Raw genomic sequence first — 20,566 nt, forward strand, 5'->3', positions numbered from 1 at the left:
TTACGGAGAGATAGAACGTCCCCATGGTCTCGAGGGCGTTTTCGTGGCGAGCTTCGCGGACCCCGCAAGTTCACAAGTGTCATTGCTGCGGGACGCGTGTCTGCAGTGTAGGAGCACAGAGGCTGACACGCTGCTCGTGGAGTTGGCCAATGTCCTCACGGGCAGCGTGACCGTGTGCAGTGGAGATTCCGATGTAGTGGCCGTGCTTACGGCTTGTGGACGGGAAGGGATTACCATGAGGATGGACAACAAGAGCTACCGGGAGGGTCGAGACATGCACACGTCGAGATTCGGCGACCTGCTGTTTGCTATTCCCGAGAAACATGCACCGGAACTGCCGTTTGGGGAGCGTTCTTCAAGCGAGGATAGGTTCCGAGTTCTGTGTGACATCGCTGCCAGGGACGAACACCTGCTACCAGAGACGCTAGAACAACACAAGACCTTTGAAGCCAGTCTGGATAAACACGATGAAGCCAAGGGGAGAGTCAAGCTAAAGCTAAACGTAGCTAGGTACCTGTACTCGGCCGGGATCAGAGGATCTCTGTACGTCACCTTTCTGTCTAGGTTCTCGAGCAAAGGGGACCGACTGAGTGAATTGTGTCGCGATGTGGACACACGCTGTGTCAAGGCAAAAACAGTCAGTTACCTATTCGAAACACTGTGGCCCGCATCTGAAAAGCCCAAGTGTACCGGTGAGAAAAGGAAGATCTCCTGTCTGCAGGAGCATGCCGAAGTCCCTGAGCTTGAGCTAGACGACCGTGTAGACGTGGCGGACCTGAGTGAGGAGCATGAAAAGGTCTTGTGCGGTCTCAAGCGCTTGAGCAATGCGTACATGAAAGGCCTGGTACAGCAGGGTAGCTACGGACGTTTTTGCGATTGAAGCAGGCAGGCAGCCATTTCTTTATGCGCATAAAAAGAGACATAATCAGAAATGATAAGGAGCGTACTGAAAAGCTGGTGTTCATGGCGCTGTGTGGAACCGACTACAACAAGGTGCCAAGAGAACTGGGGATTAAGAGATTGATGACCGTGGCGGTGGCCAAGCACACAGAGTTTTCCTCCTGGTGTCACTCGCTCAGGAGTCTATGGGACGCAATCGACACGTGTTCCCCTCGGGACTGCTACAACCTGGGTTTGCAACTCTCGGAATCGGCCAAGGTCCCGAGGTCTGTCCGGTCTAAGTATTGGACCGAGTTTAATTGTGACTTGATGGTCCGGAGCATGAAATATGTGTACGAACTGTGGAACCTGATGATACCGAGTCCTGGTCCCGAATATGGATTCTCTGAGCGTGACGGTGTAGTCTGCTTCAATTGTGAGGACTCCACACTGGACTCCACGCTGGAATCGGGGCTTGTGCCGGAGGTGTAATGTGAACTCGGTCTCGATGACCATGGCAGCATGATGTGTACGGTGTTGTAATATGTATATGTTGTGCAGTGTACAATAAACTCCTTTAACCCATCCTTTACTATCTCACAGAGTGTTTCTCTATGTTTGTGCAAATGACCAAGTGTATACTGGAGAACGTGTCACATGTTCTGTGTGTTGGGGGCTGTGCAACCGGGTCTTGGTGTCGACGTGGCATACAGTCTAGGAATCTGCACGCACAGCTGTTATGGTAAAGTGGTAAACTTGTGTTTCCACTCCATGTGTGAAGCCTGCGCCACACTGTCCAATGTCCAAACCTTACTGTGCAACGTTGAACCTGTGTATGCTCAGAGAGCACGAATGCTGTTGCTGTATGTGTTGTGTCAATAAAGACATCAAATTGAACGAACCCCATGGCGTGTTTCTTTTGTCTTTTGGTTGTACATGAAATCATATCTCACAGGGTGACACAGGCATTCATTACCCGTCACTTTCTAACCCTTGACATGGTTACTGTGTGAATGGATGGAAAGCAGGAAAGGAAATCAAACAACACGGTCACACTGTGATCAAGGCATAGGTACACTTTATTGACTCAAAAGTACATTGTACAGTAACACGCAGTTAGCTATTATAAACACAGAATGGTACAGACTTACAACAGAACACATTACGGGTTACACAGCTCAATGGTCACGATCCCGGGGTCTGTAGCATGAGAGCAAATCCGCTGGTCACCTTTGTTGACAGTGTGAGTGCAACACGCATCCATGTTCACACGGGACCATAGGTGATGGCATATTCCTCCAGCGTCTCCCACGGTCCAGCGAGCAGGCCTCACTTGTTCACAACCCGTGTAGAGACTCGTGGTAAACACAGATATGGTGTCCAGGTTCAGGAAAGCCCCGTGTAACGACACAAGCAGGCCTAACTCCCGTAACACAGACTCAGCTTTCTCCTGCTCAGGCGACAAGGTGCCATCCAACGCTCCTCCTACACTGTTCGCGTGATAAAAAATTAGCTGTCTTCCTGCACTGTTCAGTATGACCGATGGGCTATAGCTGTTGGGGCAGACAAGGATGATTTTGTCTTCTTCGTCCCGGCACACACTGCAGCTCTTAGGGAACGGTGGAGCCTCACGACAATCAGGAAAGGGATCGTTGCCATCTTTCCGGTACAGGAGGTTGTCGTGCCAGTCGTATATTTCTGCCAGTCCAGAACAGCGCTCCTTACTACCACTACATTCAAGGCGATCGTACTCTAAATCGTACGCTCTGGCCCGTATGACCTCCGCGATCATGTCTGCTGACAGCCCGGGGATCAACTCTAACTTGGAGCCATATAGATTGTTGATCGTAGCAAAGTCTGACGACTTTACGCCTAGGTTCACGTCGATGACCACCACTGTCGGAGCGCGCCCCTCCGGCGAGTGTATGGTCAATATCCAGTCCAGTACAGCGGCGATCTCTTCCTGGCGTGGCGTGACTCGGCTAGAGTGGTGTAAAAATCTGAACTTCACGCCACTCCTCTCTCCCCAGCCTCGGCGGATGACAGCGTGCAAGGTGTCCACGGCCGCGAGTGCCATGTACAGCTTGGGCGTCTTTGCATTGTCCTTGTTCGAAAAGGATCGTACGGCTAGAGACAAGTACTGTGCACCGAGACCCGGTGCTCGGTCTTGTATCAAGATGTCAAACTCCACCAACACGACGCTACATCGCAGCACGTCCAGAGGCGCAGACGGTGCGTCTCGTCTCAGTCCAGACGAGACGGTGGTGAAAATGTCCATCTTGACTAGACAGAAGCTTTCAGTCGTGGCGGGGACCGAACCGTACAGAACCCTACCCGCGCTCCTCATCGAGGTGTCAGGTTGCTCGCGTGTGATTGCCAGAGTCCAGTCGTTCTTATTACCCTCGACTCCTTTTGACAGGTGAGCGAACGGGGTCGAGAGACACGTGGGTGAGCACAGGCCTTCGGGGTGGATGTAGTCCAGTAGCGCTCGGCTGCAATTGCAGGCCGGGCTCAGCTTGGGTTTCCAGATACAGTTGACACTGAGCTGGGCAGATATTCCCATCGCGGTCCTGTGCTGTTTGTCACTAAGGGCAACGTAGGCTTGCAATGTGTCGAACAGGCCGCAGTGGAAGCTTTCCACGACGAGCGAGATGTCCAGCGTGTCCACCAAGAAGCCACTTGACGAGTCCCGTTTTGTCCAATCGAGGACTCTGGTAATGTTGTATCGCGAGTTGTATTTCTCAACCTTCTTCTCGTTTGCTGCAAACACTAACCTGCTCCCAAAGCTACCCGTGTGCCACGTGAGCTGGTTGAATGTGTACCTGTCAGACATGCCCATGGGGATAGTGATTTTGGTGGGTATGATGACCGTGTCGTGTTCCGCTAGCCACAATGGATTGGATTGCGTGAACTCGATGGACACCTCGGGTCCCGGATCTTGCTGGCCGAGTAGCGGTTTTGCCACAGTCTCGTACATGAGGTTTGCCAATTCGTAGGATGACATTTTGTTCAACATGTAGTAAATTTTCTCGAACAACATACCCGTACACATGGGCTGGTACTCAAAGTTGCACCCACACGTGTTTGGTTCCAGCCTGGAGAATTCAACGCACATATTATCAAGAACCTCCTCTGGCATGTCCCGGAGCCACACCACGGTCAGTCTATCGAGCGTGTCGAGAAACACCTTGGATTCTATCCTCTGTGCGAAACCCCCCGGTGCCACGTAATCCCTCCGGTGTCCACATATTGTGTCATGCCAGGACGTTCCGGCGAGTATCACACTCTGACCTTCGGGACATGGCAGACTGTGTGGCTTACAACGTTCGTTAGACTCCCCGTTCACAAATTGCCCGCCCGGACACACCGCTGCGCATCGTAGTCCTTCACCGCCTCTGGGATCTCTAACGGGTCGCCCCAGAGGACATTGGCGTGCACAGCGTGCCTGGTGGCTGGCCGTACACCCGATCAGATACGGCGTAACCTTCGTGCGGCAGTAGTTGACGTTGGGACTACACTTGTCTGGATTGACATTATCCCACGAAGGCACAGATTTCTGACTCGCAAGACTCGTGATCAGCGCTGTTAGCACATAGAGTACGTGCAGCGGGTTCATGATTATTCTCGTCACGCACGGACATCGACCGGTTAACACATGTTGTCAAATAAATCTCCCGAGGACCGCTTGTCAACCAATGGAACCCGTGACACGGAAAACCCTGCTGAGTCTATTCGACGGCACGGGCAGCATTTGCAGACCCTTTGTGGAGGCAGGCTGGAACGTGCGAAGGCTAGACGTCGACGGTGGTCACGGTGCTGATATCGTTGTAGACATACGAAATTGGGACCCCGTCACACACTGGTCGGGACCGGCACCCGATGTCATATTCGCCGGTCCGCCGTGTGAACACTACAGCTTGGCCAGGACTCGCGCTAAGACACCCAGGGACCTGAAGCGCTCAGATTCTCTGGTGAGGAAAACGATAGACATCATAGAGCACTTCCATGCCATAAATCCTGCCATGCAGTACTTTGTGGAAAACCCCGATTCTAGTATGCTCTGGAAGAGATGGGTTTCACACAGGCTTTACGAAGACGTCAGGAATCACCCCGAGAGCGTCTTCGTCGAGCTGATGACCCGCAGTGAGGAAAAGAAAACGCGTCGGGATGTCGAGCGGGCCAAGACGACGGGTTTCAACATGGCGTGCAAGGACAAGCGCGTTGTTAGAGTCGACTATTGTCAATACGGAACCAGGTACAGGAAGAGGACCCGACTGATGACCAACAACCCATTCCGAGGCATCATGTGCAAAGGTGACTGTGGCAACATCGCAGAAGGAAGGCACGTTGAGGTAGCTCAACGAGGACCCCGTCTGTACTCGAATGCCAAACTGGCGTCACTTGGATATCGTACTCACACCCTGGATGAGTTACACGCGTACCCCTCAGGTCTAGTCAAGGCAGTATTTGAGCACGTCAACGGAGCCGTGTCCCGTAAAAGACAAGGCCTTGGCCCCACATGCCCAGAGCCCGTGTTAACTCCGCTGAGGACTCCTCGATCTTTGTTGCCGTGTTGCTGAATGTCTGTACAATCTACACCGTGAACCATTGTTGACACTGACATTGACAATAAAGACACTCAATCGGGGCTTGTTTGTATGTCTGTGTATATGTATGTATGTATGTATGTATAAGTGTCCATATCATTGTTACAGAAATAAAAAAAAATTAACAAAGACACATGTTGAATTTGTACAGCCTTTTATTTTACTACAAAGCACACATACTTTATGGAAAGAAGATAAAGTGTAATTGTCAAGGCACCGGATAATAGCACACACACGAGCAGCTACGGCTTGAACATCTCCAGCACGGTCGAGCCAGACCTTTGTAGCCTCCATCATGTGGAGCCAGACCTTTGTAAACTCCTGCACGTCGAGCCAGACCGTTATTGAGTTAAGACTGCTCACGGTGCAAAACCTGTGAGCTCAGTGTGTGTAACAACGTCCACTGGGCGCTCAGTAACAACTCGCTCAACGCACAGGTCCGTTTCCCTTCATTTTTATTTGTCAACCTGAGCCTGCTCATGGTGCAAAACCTGTGAGCTCAGTGTGAGTGAGACAATGTCTTGGCTTCAGACATGTGGAGCTCTCCGTATCAACTCGGCCCAGGACTCGGTCCGTGTTGCAGAATGTTGCCGAACGTCTGTACAATCTACACCAAGAACCTTTGTTGACACTGACATTGACAATAAAGACACTCACTCAGGGTTTGTTTGTTTGTATGTATGTATGTGTGTGTGCATTTTTGTTCAACGCAAGACTGCTCACGGTGCAAAGCCTGTGAGCTCAGTGTGTGTAACTACGTCCACTGGGCGCTCAGTAACAACTCGGTCAACGCACTGGTCTGTTTCCCGTGTTGCGGAGACAAGACAGACTGAGTGAGACAAGGTCTTGGCTTCAGACATGTGGAGCTCTCCGTATCAACTCGGCCCAGGACTCGGTCCGTGTTGCAAAATGTTGCCCAGCGTCTGCACAATCTACACCAAGGACCGTTGTTGACACTCACTCGGGGCTTGTGTGTGTGTGTGTGTGTGTGTGTGTGTGTGTGTGTGTGTGTGTGTGTGTGTGTGTGTTTTCAGTTTTATTTGTCAACCTGAGACTGCTCACGGTGCAAAACCTGTGAGCTTAGTGTGTGTAACAACATCCACTGGCCGCTCAGTAACAACTCGCTCAACGCACAGGTCCGTTTCCCGTGTTGTAGAGACAAGACAGACTGAGTGAGACAAGGTCTTGGCTTCAGACATGTGGAGCTCTCCGTATCAACTCGGCCCAGGACTCGGTCCGTGTTGCAAAATGTTGCCCAGCGTCTGCACAATCTACACCAAGGACCGTTGTTGACACTCCCTCGGGGCTTGTGTGTGTGTGTGTGTGTGTGTGTGTGTGTGTTTTTCATTTTTATTTGTCAACCTGAGACTGCTCATGGTGCAAAACCTGTGAGCTAAGTGTGTGTAACAACGTCCACTGGGCGCTCAGTAACAACTCGCTCAACGCACAGGTCCCTTTCCCTTCATTTTTATTTGTCAACCTGAGCCTGCTCATGGTGCAAAACCTGTGAGCTCAGTGTGTGTAACAACGTCCACAGGACTCGGTCCGTGTTGCAAAATGTTGCTCAGCGTCTGCACAATCTACACCAAGGACCGTTGTTGACACTCACTCGGGGCTTGTGTGTGTGTGTGTGTGTGTTTTTCATTTTCATTTGTCAACCTGAGACTGCTCACGGTGCAAAACCTGTGAGCTTAGTGTGTGTAACTACGTCCACTGGGCGCTCAGTAACAACTCGCTCAACACACAGGTCCGTTTCCCATGTTGCGGAGACAAGACAGACTGAATGAGACAAGGTCTTGGCTTCAGACATGTGGAGCTCTCCGTATCAACTCGGCCCAGGACTCGGTCCGTGTTGCAAAATGTTGCCCAGCGTCTGCACAATCTACACCAAGGACCGTTGTTGACACTCACTCGGGGCTTGTGTGTGTGTGAGTTTTTCATTTTTATTTGTCAACCTGAGACTGCTCACGGTGCAAAACCTGTGAGCTTAGTGTGTGTAACAACGTCCACTGGCCGCTCAGTAACAACTCGCTCAACTCACAGGTCCGTTTCCCTTCATTTTTATTTGTCAACCTGAGACTGCTCATGGTGCAAAACCTGTGAGCTCAGTGTGTGTAACAACGTCCACAGGACTCGGTCCGTGTTGCAAAATGTTGCCCAGCGTCTGCACAATCTACACCAAGGACCGTTGTTGACACTCACTCGGGGCTTGTGTGTTTGTGTGTGTGTGTGTGTGTGTGTGTGTGTGTGTGTGTTTTTCATTTTTATTTGTCAACCTGAGACTGCTCATGGTGCAAAACCTGTGAGCTAAGTGTGTGTAACAACGTCCACTGGGCACTCAGTAACAACTCGCTCAATGCACAGGTCTGTTCCAACACATTTTTATTTGTCAACCTGAGACTGCTCATGGTGCAAAACCTGTGAGCTTAGTGTGTGTAACGTCAACGGGGCGCTCAGTAACAACTCGCTCAAAATAAGATAAAGACACTCACTCAGGGCTTGTTTGTATGTGTGTTTTCTCGTTTTTTATTACTATCATTAGTCAACACAACACAGGTCTCAGGGTACAAAACATTTCGGCTTAGTGTGTGTAGCAAAGACCACGGCGCCCAGCGTGGCCCTGGAGTGTACCCTATGGTGTATAGGACAAGGGTAAGTTGTTGACTTTTCATTCGCCTGGACACAAAAGAGTCCCGATCCAGTCTTCCTAATAGTCACGGGGACACTCCAGAGCAAAGCCAGTCTCCGGGCTTCGCTTTCCACGTGGCCCTGATCCGGCACTTCGGCGAGCCTGGACACTAGCAAGGGCTGAGCGTGCCCCCGGGCTCTCAGTACTCCCTGGAAACGGTTTCCCAGCAACGTGACATCGTTCAGTATGGGGTTTGAGGACAGGCCCACGGAAAGGGATAGCGGGTCATCTAAGCCCGGGTCTTCTAGGTCTTGCGTGTTGAACGTGTCCACGTACTCGAAACCCGAGTCCTCCTTATAGCAGTTGGGGAGCCGTACGCACTTCCTAAACGAGTACGGGGCCTTGTCGATAGACGAGCGCCTGTTTGTCGCACGATTCGAGTCGAGTCTCAGATACCTGGACCCCGAGGAGTTGCAACCTCCTCTTACCATAGCGTTGCCCAGGTCACAGAGTCCGCACAAGCCTGCGTCCTCTGGGTAGGACAGCAGTACGTAGTTGAGAGAGACCTTCTCCATCTCGTCGAGCAAAGGTCTGTACGCCTCTATGCCCTCAGTGGCGCACAGCTCCACCGGCAGATACCATAGCATCCTCAGACTGAGTTTACACTTGGCTGAGGAAGCCCTGACGTACACGGCTATCTTGCCCACGGTGCTCGCCAGCTTCCCGAGATGCGGGTCGTGCTCCCACTCTCTCCTTTTCACTTTTGCAAGTCTAAACAGAGACTCAACTATCACTGAGATCAGACTCGTAGTCAAGGCCTCAGAGACCTTGCGCTTAACAGAGCGCTCCGCGTGGGTAGCGAATCTCTCGTTGCACTTCCGACAACACTTGAGGTCCACGTCCAGGTTCAGTCTGCTGACAGGCCTTCCGGGTAGAAACACCTCGTTGTAGCACAGAGAACGCGTGGCATCTCGGTTCGCGACAATAGTACTCAGGTGTCCTCTGGATGTCACAGTGTACCGGTGCACTGTCTTACCCGTAGCAGGGTCTACGGGGTCTTCCATGAGCAACACGGGGTTGACAGAGCCCCACGTTTCACGTGCCGGTAGAGTGCGCAAGGGCTCACGGCTGCGCGTTAAACAGTAATTGACCAAGTCGTCAAATTTCAGATCGTGGCCCGTGTGCACACTAAAGCTGTAAGGGAAAGCCCTCGGTCCGTCCGTCAGGGTCCCCGCGAGGTTGTTGAACGTGTTCACGGTGGCCATTTCTTCCCTGGGACAGGGGGAGACAAGACATCTTGGGTTCCTGGTGCTCAGCTCAGCCGGTACGGTTTGACGTTCGTCGTCTAGTTTGTCGAGATTGTCTAGTGTCTCCCCGTGACGACTCGACGAGGGTTCCTCTCCTCCAGTCAGCCCTGGGCATTCCTGTTCAAGTTCAGGCCGCTCCTCCCTGTTGTTGGGGTAGTTCCACTGAGAAAACAAGATGTGATCGTGCCCCGTCAACGGGATCCCATGGAGAGACCTATGAGCCTCGACACTCCTGTCGAGTAGCCCTCCCATGGCCGTCATGTCTCTCGTGTCTGGGAGTCCCAGGTTACCCTGATGTGTGGAGTAGTGCAGACCTAGGGCTCGGTTGAATAACGGGTAGTGGTGCATGATGTCGTACTTTCTGGCGAGCATCTCACCTACCGTGTCGATAAAGAGTGAGCACACTTGCGCGCCGAGCTTCAGTTCCTCGTCCTGGGCGTTCTGTGTGTAATGCTCTAAAAAGCTTGCACACTTGACACCCTTGGACAAGCACATGTCCTCAAGAGCAGCCTGGGTAGCCACCGGTTGCAGGTCCTCGATCGGCTCCTCGACATGTATCTCCCGCTCCAGTATACAGACCGAGCTCCTCTTTCCGCCGACTGTGAAGTTCCGAAGTACTCGTGCAGAGTGGCAGGTCATAGTTTCAAAACTAGAGGCAACCACGCGGATGCACAGCGAGTCACCCTTGTGCAAGACAAGAGCTGCGGCCATGGTGTTCCAAACGTGCCATTCATTCTTGACGCTCCCTCGGGTCACGTAGCACGTAGCAGGAGGCCTTGATGAACAGCTGTCCCCAGTGGCAAGGGCTTTTCTTCCCTTTAGCCCGTGTGCTTTTGTGGTAGACGCCATGGCTTACTAGGGCACACTCGTGTACAAAAGTTAGCAAGAGAAGCGTCAGTGGTTCTCCCACCTATACCGGACACCCGTTCACTGTCGGAAGTTTCACCTGCAGTCGGATGTTTCACACCCCTGGTCAGACGCGGTCGGACTGTCATCCGTGGTCGGACTGTCATCTGTGGTCGGACTGTCATCCGTGGTCGGACTGTCATCCGTGGTCGGACTGTCATCCGTGGTCGGACTGTCATCCGTGGTCGGTTTTCAGCCGTGCTGAGACTCACTTACCAGTCAGGGGAAACACCCCGACAACCCCCGTGGATTACAATAGCTTACCCGTACCGGGGACAGACCCGATGGAAGTGCAGAAAGGATAGGATAGGATAGAAGAGTAATAGAAATGGACCGCAAGGTGTATACGTGGCCAAATGAAACACGCGCAATCACAATCACACTGTCATACTCACATCGTTACTGGAAGACAAAAAGTGAGCATAAGAAGGTCCCTTGTAACCCGGGTCGAATTTGTAGGTCCTGTTCTCCGGGTTGCCGCAGATGTCTGTGGGTTTCTCCGTGTGTCTGAACGACGGCAGTTGCTGCATCTCCTCCATGGCGCTCTCCACGCCCAATCTCAAGGTGGTACACATGTGTTTATTCTGAGCCTGCACCATCACGTTGATGTCCAAGTGCAGGAGCACCGCGGCCAGCAACAGCCTCATCATCAGGCTTTTGCCACACTGTCTCGGAGCTAGGCACAGGGTGTAAGGGTTGGCGTAGCGAGAGAACTCTCTCTCCACATGGTAGCAGTGACTTAGGGCAGGGTTGACGTGGTCATAGCTCTCCGAGCCCAGAGGGGCTAGGCCCAGTTTGTCCAGCAGAGCGTGCTTGTACTTGAACAGAGCGTCGCCAAACTGGCTCCTAGTGACACCCAACACCACACCCCTGAAGAGCTCTAGCTGAAAGGGTTCCATCCTCATGCCCTTGACTTGGAAATATTCAAACACCCTGTGAATCAGCCGTTCGAATCGGTACATGACAGAGCCGGACGTGTCCTTCACACACACGCCGTGAAGCCGTAGCCTGCGCATCCTAGCCTTGGCACCCTCAAGCCCCAGCTCCCGTATCAGCGCAGCTTGTGCCACACGGTCCGTTATCAGGCGATTGTACTCTGTCATTCTGTCGTTCTCCATCTGCTCACTTTCTCTGTCACGGTCGTCCTTGGAGAGCCTGGTTCTCACACAGTCGACAGCCACGCCAACGGGCACGGACCTAGAGTTGTCGATGGGATCTCGCACCACGTTGCCGAGCAGCCACGAGCAGTCCTCCGGGTTCGTGGACAGCGCTCGTTTGGGATATTGCAACCCCGTTGAGGTGTTACACCCAGAGATCAACTGGAGCTCCGGCAAAGACGAGAGCGTCATACTATGCCCCAGAGAATGCATCACAGACAGCTCCATGTGTCTCCCAGACAAGGAGCGAGAGAGCCCCTCACAATCTACAGTAATGGAGTTTGTGTTACCACTCAAGATTCACTTTAGATACTGTTGGCTTTACTCTGGCGTGCCCTGGCACAACACCAGGCGCCTGGGAAATAGAACGGAGCAGTTAACCGAACGAGAATGGCGCCACGTAAACCGAACGCTGATGGCACACGAAAACGCCGAGCTGTGCAGCCAGGTGTGTTCCGTCCAGATAGCCGACCAGCAAGACATGAAAGCCTTCTGGTTGACCGCGGACGGACGCCTGGTCTACGTGGATCGACTCGCTGAAGACATCAAGTTTCGCCGCCTCAGGCAGCAGAACCTACGCGTGGCGCTGTCCTTGTGGACTAGCAACCCAGAGCTGTGCGGACCAGCGATGAGGGCTTCAGCCTCGGCTCACGCTAACCTGACTAGCATATGTGGCGAGGCTATGAGTTTGAGCCAGGGTAGGTTCTACAACGTGTACGCCAAGTATCCTCTCCCCATCAACACCAACGGCGTCCAGGATGTCTCCTTCGGGGTGCACGGTGTGCAAGAGATGGACATTGATGCCAAGGAGATACGGGACGGTCAGGCGTTACTCATTGCGCTTCATCCTCTTTACACGGAATATCTCAACTTCATCACGGACCCCTCTACGGTCCCCAAACTCAAGGAAAGAGTGTGGCTTCTGGGTGCTCAGTGGTTGGTAGAAGAGGACCTTTTAGAGGTGCAGTTTTCACTGAACCAGAAGAGAAACTGGCTTGCAAGAATGTTCACTAGACTGGCCTTATTTCTGACTATGTCATGACAAAGAAGTGATGGGCACAAAAAAAAAAACACAACTCGCACAAAAGAAAACAAACCAGAAGCGCCATGCGTGGTTCCCCGGGACAGTTTATCAGTTTATATGACTATGTACAGTATATGCCTGTGTTTGATGTCATTTGTACGGTGTGATACCCTGCTGTGCACGGATCCAAACTTTGCCACAGCTCCTTTTGAATGACACATTTTGTTACAATAAAACAGAGCCAGATTTCGGTGGGTTCCAATGCCGCTGAGCGGCATATCCCATACAGCAATCTTCCAATTGTCAATGTGCGCAAACGGACAAACAGCCGTGCTCGGACAAACGGCCACAGTAGGACACATTTTCTCCGCTGCGGCTTGGTATATCACAGAGCACACAGGGTCATTGGTCAAGAAGCCTCACATAAACTGTAGGTGTGCAACACAACCGAAGGATATCATGGAGAAGTACCTGACAGGCACAGTAATCGGCCAAGGTGCCTATGGAACCGTATACAAAGCCACGTGTCAAAAAACTGGAAAAGAGTTTGCCTTGAAGTGTCACAAGCGCGGCGTAGAGGAAGCAACCGTGAGAGAGCTATCCTGTCTCACGGCACTACAGGGTCACCCTTATGTGATCCAGATCCACGAATGTGTCATCCACAACGGAATGATGGCCACGCTCATGTCCTATGCACCCTACACATTGTCGAACGTGATTCACAGTGGACACCTTCTCTGTCACGAGCAAGTCCGAGCGCTAGAGATTATTCCGTTGAGTTTCGTGGCTCGTTTCTCAGTTCAAGTGGCTGAAGCACTGTCGTACATGCACAGACTGAACCTGGTGCACCGGGACCTGACGCCATTCAATGTGCTGTTGACAGAAGACCTAACCGTACAAGTGGCTGACATGGGCCTCTCTAGACATTCCTGTAAATGGATGAGCACACCTGTGGTGACGGAGGCGTACAGGGCCCCTGAATTGTTTGTGGAAGGTGGAATCTCAGAGTACACTTGTGCCATAGACATGTGGAGCCTGGGAGTGATGATTGTCGACGCCATGGAAGGGAGAGTGGCATTCGCGAGCACTGGGGTGTCCCCGTACCAGATCATTGTGAGGACATTGTGCCCCAAAGACCACCCCGATGCATCACTCATGCCTTGGGACCCCAAGACCCTGATGCCCCAGGTGATGAAGTGTGCACTTGTCAAAAGGATCGTCTTCCAATTGCTGGCTTTTCGCGCGAACGAGAGACTTTTGGCTCACGAGCTGCTGAAGGACACAGAATGGACTGAGGCTGCTCACATGACCAAAGAAGACAGAGACCTGGTCAGAGACCTGGTCAGAGACCGGATTGATCGCCGGCGGGTGGAAGTACGAATAAACAAGCAATAGCATGAACATGATTACTTTATTCACTAAACGTGTACATGATTCACAATGTGTCAGTGTATAAATTGACAATAAACATCAAAGCAACCTTGATCACAATTCTTGTCTCTGTTGTCTATGTATAGAGTTGACAGTTAGGATCAGCACATGGTCTCACATCACAATGACATTGCCACAGGATAGTAGGCCTATACAAATCGGGATATAGCGTGGGCACGCGTTTGATCACATCAATCTGGATAGGCGATGCCATTGCAAGGGGTGTCAGAATAGCTTGTGCTGTGAGCGTGGTGGACCCCGCGGATCCCATAGACTAGTTCAAAAATACCACATGACAGACTGATAGGATACACTGTTTATTATTCGAACTGTACAGATAGTAACACATTGCATACAGAATTGCATACAAGTCACAGACATTTAGCAAGGGCACAAAGGGGATTTGAATAAATGGGCCAACAATGCACTTAGTTTGTTTAACAGAAACTCACTTTCCAGCGAGTGGTATTCACGGACAAATGTAAGGCCTCCGAGTGGTTGTGTCACGTACTCACAGTGAGGCTTTCTCTTAACCTCTAACTTAGAGCTGTACTTTAGATGCAGACCCATAACACACTGAGACATTGTGATGTAAGTAACATGATCCTCTGTGTAGACAAGATACCGATCCAATACAGCGTCCTCTTCCCGCTTGCCCGAGAAGAGAGCCAGCCGCCTCGCTTCGCTCGCCATGACCGGTTTGTAACTGTTCAGAGCAGCGTGAACGGTCTGCAGGCGCCGATGGCGTGGCGGATCCACGGATCCCTTGACCACAAAGTCCGGGTGGCACAGGGATTCCCCGTTCACCACGTACACCTTGCCAAAACAGTCGAGAAAGTGGGGTATCATCTCCGTTCTAGCCCCAGTGATCCCAACCAAAGGTTCGGGTATGTAACTGGAAGATACAAACAGTACACGGCATCGCTCGTGGGACCGTGGCTTTGGAAGAATCTTCAGTCCATTGGTTATGTACTGTGTGTATGCCTTGACAAGGTTTTCTTGGTCCAGAGGGGTTACGTGAGTTCCCGTGCATGAGGAGTCCAGGTCTAACAAGTGGTCATAAGTAAAGTCCTTACCCACCACATCACGGAACAGAGCATATGCGTTGAGCTTCTGTTTACCCCCTCTAATGACTACATAATCCACAGAGAAGTTACCGTACAGTCCTCTTGAGTTTGCCATACTAGACTTGAGTGGGACCTAGCAGAGTTGGGATACCAGCTACCAATTTCAGCGTGTCTCAGGGTTTGGCTGTGTCTGACCAAACGCTATCATTGGTTAATAACACCCAAGTGAACGTGAGAACGTGCAACACTGACAGGTATATAAGCCTATTGACACAGTGTCCAGTTTTACATACTTATACTACACACCACTATACACTACTGTACATGAAATGTGGAAGCAGCGGGCCATTTACTAACCGCCTTTGGCAACACAGTGTGTCTTTGTCCACACTGCGGGGTGTTTGTCGACGTTTGATTTCACCTTCTCTCAACAAGAGTCTCAGGAGATGTTCACCCTAGCTCGGTCGCTGGCAGACAGATAACATTTAAGGTCTGACAGGCTAGAGTTGGCGGAGCTACATTAAGGCATCCGAGCTGGGGCTTAGCATTCTAGCTGTTGCTGATTATCCCATCTGTTCTTCCCTGGATTGGGGTTGTGTCCCAAATTGTAGCAGAGGAAGAGAGAGAGAGAGCAGTCCTCCTGCAGCCTGTTAGCCCACCACCATGGATGTCAAACTGCTGACACTGATGGCTCTGCTGTCCGTGGCCACATGGGTACCAACCTCCAACGCAAAGCCCATCAGTCTGCAAGAGAGGTGCTCTTGTCGTTCAACCCTGAACACGGTTCCTGAGCACTCCGTCAAAGCGCTCAAGTTCCTCAACACACCAAACTGCCCCTTCCAAGTCATTGCCAAGCTGAAGAACAACAGGGAGGTTTGCATCAACCCGGAGACCATGTGGCTGCAGCAGTACTTAAAGAACGGCATTAACAAGGTGAAGAAATCTAGAAGACTCAATAACAAGAAAATCTAAACAATAATGGAAGACATGTCTGTTAACAGAATCATTTAAGCATGCAATAGAAGCCATTGTGGCATCACTCTACAATACCACACCTACCACTCCTTTTAGTCTTTCTGATATTAACAAAGCTCAACACTCAAGTGGCGCAACACATTTGATCGCACATCCACAGGGTGTTGTTGACATGACTCGTGATGTGCACTTGCTTTCGCCCTCTGTACGCGATGTTCGGTAGCACGGCCAGTAGCACCTTGGAACTGACAAAGCCCACTTCGTCCACGAGAATGAGGTCCGCGCTCTGTCCTCTGCTAGCCTGTGAAGACACAAGATGTGCACATGGGTTAGGATCACACTCGTAGTGACACTGGTTATTGCAACGGTTCACATGTGAGAGGGGCAGAGTTGGCTCCCAGAAGAAGGTGGATCGAGACGTGACAGAGAAGAGGAAAGGAAGGGGGGGGGGGGGAAAAAGACAATAGAGAGAGGACAGCCAACCGGGGCCGAGTCTCAGCGGACCCAGCATGTATCATTCCCATACAGCGTTAATAGAGGATCCGCAATGGGTGAGCTACTGCGTCGAGAACGAATGTTCTTTCAGAGACCACATTCGGGGCTACGTGTGCCCAACACACAGCAGCAGGCACGTGTGCTCGGCTTCCAGTTGCTCTTTGATACGATCCATGGCCACGCAAACCCGATATCAGGCGCGCTCATCAGAGTCGCCGTGCCCCGTTGCAGCTCTGCTCGTTTTTCAGAAGCCTCAGTTGGAGTTCAGAGGAACGTACTACGTGCCGGCTAAAGGGGACCTCGTCGAAATGGGCTACGGCGCGCTGGAACACGAACCGGGTACACGTCTCTGCGACGCGGAATTGGACGTCAACCATCTCATACTGAAAGCCAGCTTGCCTGTCATGATCGCACTGTTCTCAACAGCACTGACCGAGGAATTCGCTCACCAATACGAGACGATCGCCAAGAGTCAGGTGTTGAACAACTCGTGGAAAGACCCCCGTTTCTCCTGGCCGACCAAGATATTCGAGCTGGCCGAGGCGATACAGTTCACTGGCAAGCCCACGCTGCATTGCTCCAGAGCTATGTCCTCGGTTGTGAAGGAGGCGGTGTTGAAGAGCGCCGTGGCCGTATCGACGCTGTTCAACTCGCGTGATGACAAGATCACCCGCTTCATGAGGAAGGTGACGTGCAAGTACAACGATAAACACAGCAAGGGAGCTGACTTCAACACCATGGTGGTCATGCTGGCGCTGTGTCTTTTCCCCTATTTAAAACATCGCGTACTCTGTGACCTATTTAACAACAACAGAACTTTAGTGATTATGTGCTTTGACAAGACTCGCACCAGACACAACCAGTGGTCTACACTCGCCACGCATGTCCACCTGCACGCGAACCAGCCTGAGTTTGTAAAGGGGGTGCTAGCCAACGGCGATCTCGGAAGCTCCTTGCCCATTGTGGTCACAGTCACCTTGGACAAATACATTTCAGACGCTAGCTACTCTGAGAACAACATTGAGTCCATGTCTCACGGTCACAGCTGGTCTCCCCGGGACCACGGCGAGCAAATGGTGAAACCTCGGAAGGTTCGAAATCGTCCCCAACATCGACCGGAGTCATCATCCTTTCACCAAACAAAGACGAGTGCGCCACTCACGGGGAAAAGGAAGACTCCTTGCTACGCGGGGTACTACGAACGGCACGAGGGGAGACTCGAGGAGAAAGTGATGTGTTTAGAGCACTCGTAGTGGCCTCGACCTGGACCGCATAAACATTGCTCCCATTGATGCTATGATGCCTTGGTGTTCAATTGTGATGTACATGTGGCCTATGTGTTGTGGATGCTATGTGACTGTACAATAAAATATCACTCTCATGACACAATGTTTCCTTGGTTGGTTAATTCATATGAGACACACACACAACAATGAAGAAGAAAAGGACGCGATTCATGTTTGGTCAAGGTACTTTATTCAGACAATTGCGTGCATACATAGAAAATACGATAAATGAATGACAAGCAGGAACCGTCAAGTCTCTGGATGATCGGTTCAGGGGGGTACAGGCAATCCTTGTGCTTGTGGTCCTCTTCGCCTGGGTGTTTTCCCAGTGCTTTCGTTGTTCTTCTTTTGCATGCAGACAGGTCTTTTCCACTTGATAGTACCCGTAGCTCTACGCTGCTGCCCCTGTTGCTGCGGCGGCTTTGCGCCCACCGTGTTCCGATTCTGCCTCCTCGCCACATACTCGCTGAGTATTTTGTCGAACTCGATAGCAGAGCATTTTGAGCGCTCAGCGCTGTGTCTTTCCATAGCCTCGCATTTCCACTGCAGATTCACCATGCCGGTTATGGGAGCGTTACCGAACTGCACCAGTGCCTCGTAAGACTGCTCGGGTCCGGCTCTGATGACTCTATTGGCAAAGTCTCTTCTGAACGCTATCCCGCAGTGCAAGCAGTTCCAGAATCTGTGAGAAGGGCACGTACGCCGAGGCCGCTGGTCCTGTTGTGCGGACCTCGTTCGCATCTGAGAGCTCGGGCCCGCGGGACAATCTGAAGCCCACGTGATCTTGGTCGAACACGTAGAGCCCATCGCAGGCCATGTCCTCGGGTGAGTCTCCCATTCGCACGTAGCCATGACTCAGCTGTCGAAGCGTGCAATATGCCGTGATGTGCGAGAATAACCATATGAGGGAAGCTATCTTTCTGTTGTATGTGGTAGGTTGAACGGTTTTTTTCAACTGTAGCTCAACCCCCTTGGCCAAAGGCAACGCGATCATAGACACTCTCTTGGAATCACTTATGCTCTTCACCAGACTCGATGCGATCTCTATAGGAAAGCCCGAAGCTATCAGGTGCTTGAATAACACGACTCTCTCGGCCGTTATGTTGTACCTAGGCTTGTATCTTCGCACGGGACCTATCATCGCCATGCACATGTGCGAGAGTAGCTTGTCATTGTTACCCGTTGAGGCTGTGGACCTTAGGTTCCGTCGCAGTTCTTCGACGTTGCGCTGAGCCCGGAGCCTGTCCCGGCTCAGCTCGGGATACTGTTCTGACAGGACTTGGGCTCTCGCGCGGCTCCTGTTCAACGAGCCGTAAAATTGGTACAGGCAACGCAACGGGTAGGCGCTCAGATACCTGGGGGCCTCCAGTTCCTCGAGTGTGTGGCTGTGAGATTTCAGTTCGTGGAATATTTCTTTGCCCAACGTTTTCTGTTTGGTTATCTCATCCCGCCTCTTGAGCGACTCCAACTGCTCGAGAAACCGCATGGGTTTTAGACATTCACCCGCCTCGCCACTGTCCTCGGCCTCGTCGGTCATGAACACGCTACCGCAGGGTCCGGCTCTCACCATTTCCCCAGTGTCGTCAATGCTGAGAGCGCCCGTGTCCTCCGAGGCCGGAGTGGTGTCTTTCTGCGCGCACATAAACTGTTCGTGCCTCAGCGTGAAGTGGTAGCATGACATCTTGCGCCTCACGTCCTTCCATGTGTCCGCGGTTATCTCCGCCTCGAAGAAACACTCTGGACACTCCTTGGTGTCCATGGCCAGCTTCGGCACAATGGGGTACCGGAGCATGAGGGCCACAAAGTCCTGGAGCAAATTCAACGCGTTCAGGGACTCTTCGTGCGACCGTGTGATGATCTCTCTGCTCAGCTTCGCATATGCGCCAACAACTTCGGACAGTGTCAGCGGTTGATTGGGGTTTCGTACTATGGCGTCTTGCTTCTCTACGCCTCGCACCGTGAGCCACACCGTGTATTCGTTTACACGTTTGTTACAAGGCTCTTCGGGCGTGGATGCTGAGCACCTGGGCTCCTCACACGTGTCCACAAAGCTCTGCAGTTGCGGGTCAATCTCCCCGAGCAACCTCGCTCTGCACGCCAGATTGTACAGCTCGATCACGCTCAGCCTGTGGCCTCGGTGGGACCCGCTGCTGTTGTTGTTGTTGTTGTTGTTGTTGTCAGAGCCTCTAGCGCTCCCGGGGCTACAGCGTCTGCGATCCCCCTCCGCCCCTGCCACTCGGCTAGACACACCATGAGTCCTATCCATCTGGGGTCCGGTGAGCACGTAGGGTGTTTTATGTCACCTCTCTTGCACACAGAGGGCCAGAGGGTCGTTAGTTGAGCAAATGCAGATATGCCACTTTTACCGATAAACTTCTCGGGCGAAGCATAGTGCGCGGCAAGCTGGCTATATCCCGTAAGCGATGACCAGTAGCAGGTCTCTCGTTCTATGTTGTGCGGCAACTCCCTAAACATGTACACCAGGGCGCCCGCTCTCCTCCTGCGGCCGACGGTCACGACGACACAGCGGCTGATCTCGCGAGCGAGTTTCACCATCTCCTCTCTCCCCTCGCGTACCACAATTGCAATCTTCGGACGGCTGGGATACACATCGGAAGTGAGTTTGTCGGCCAAGGCAAGTGTTCCCAAGACCAGGTTGAGAACCCTTTCGCCTCCAGCATCCGAGGAGCCGCGCACAAACACCGGTCTCAGTCCGCAGCCGTAGAACAGCACTGTGCAAACGTCGTACATCAGCGAGAGAAATTTGTGAGGCTTGTAGTACTTGACGAGTCTGCCGCACTCG

At 52.1% G+C, this 20,566-nt stretch overlaps 2 protein-coding genes across 2 annotated transcripts; both read left to right on the forward strand.

The window, feature by feature from the left end:
* The first annotated feature begins 12,968 nt into the window (after window positions 1-12,968).
* LOC116065564 (probable cell division protein kinase ECU08_0230) lies at window positions 12,969-13,904 on the forward strand. The gene has a single exon (XM_031321106.1). It carries the CDS (start codon window positions 12,969-12,971, stop codon window positions 13,902-13,904), a length of 936 nt encoding a protein of 311 aa, XP_031176966.1.
* A 1,727-nt stretch (window positions 13,905-15,631) lies between these two features.
* On the forward strand, window positions 15,632-16,103 carry LOC116065563 (stromal cell-derived factor 1-like). The gene has a single exon (XM_036007137.1). The coding sequence runs from the start codon at window positions 15,671-15,673 to the stop codon at window positions 15,977-15,979; it is 309 nt and encodes a 102-aa protein (XP_035863030.1). The 5' UTR covers window positions 15,632-15,670; the 3' UTR covers window positions 15,980-16,103.
* The last annotated feature ends 4,463 nt before the right edge of the window (window positions 16,104-20,566 follow it).

Source organism: Sander lucioperca, chromosome 11, assembly GCF_008315115.2.
Source record: "Sander lucioperca isolate FBNREF2018 chromosome 11, SLUC_FBN_1.2, whole genome shotgun sequence".
NCBI lineage: Eukaryota > Metazoa > Chordata > Actinopteri > Perciformes > Percidae > Sander > Sander lucioperca.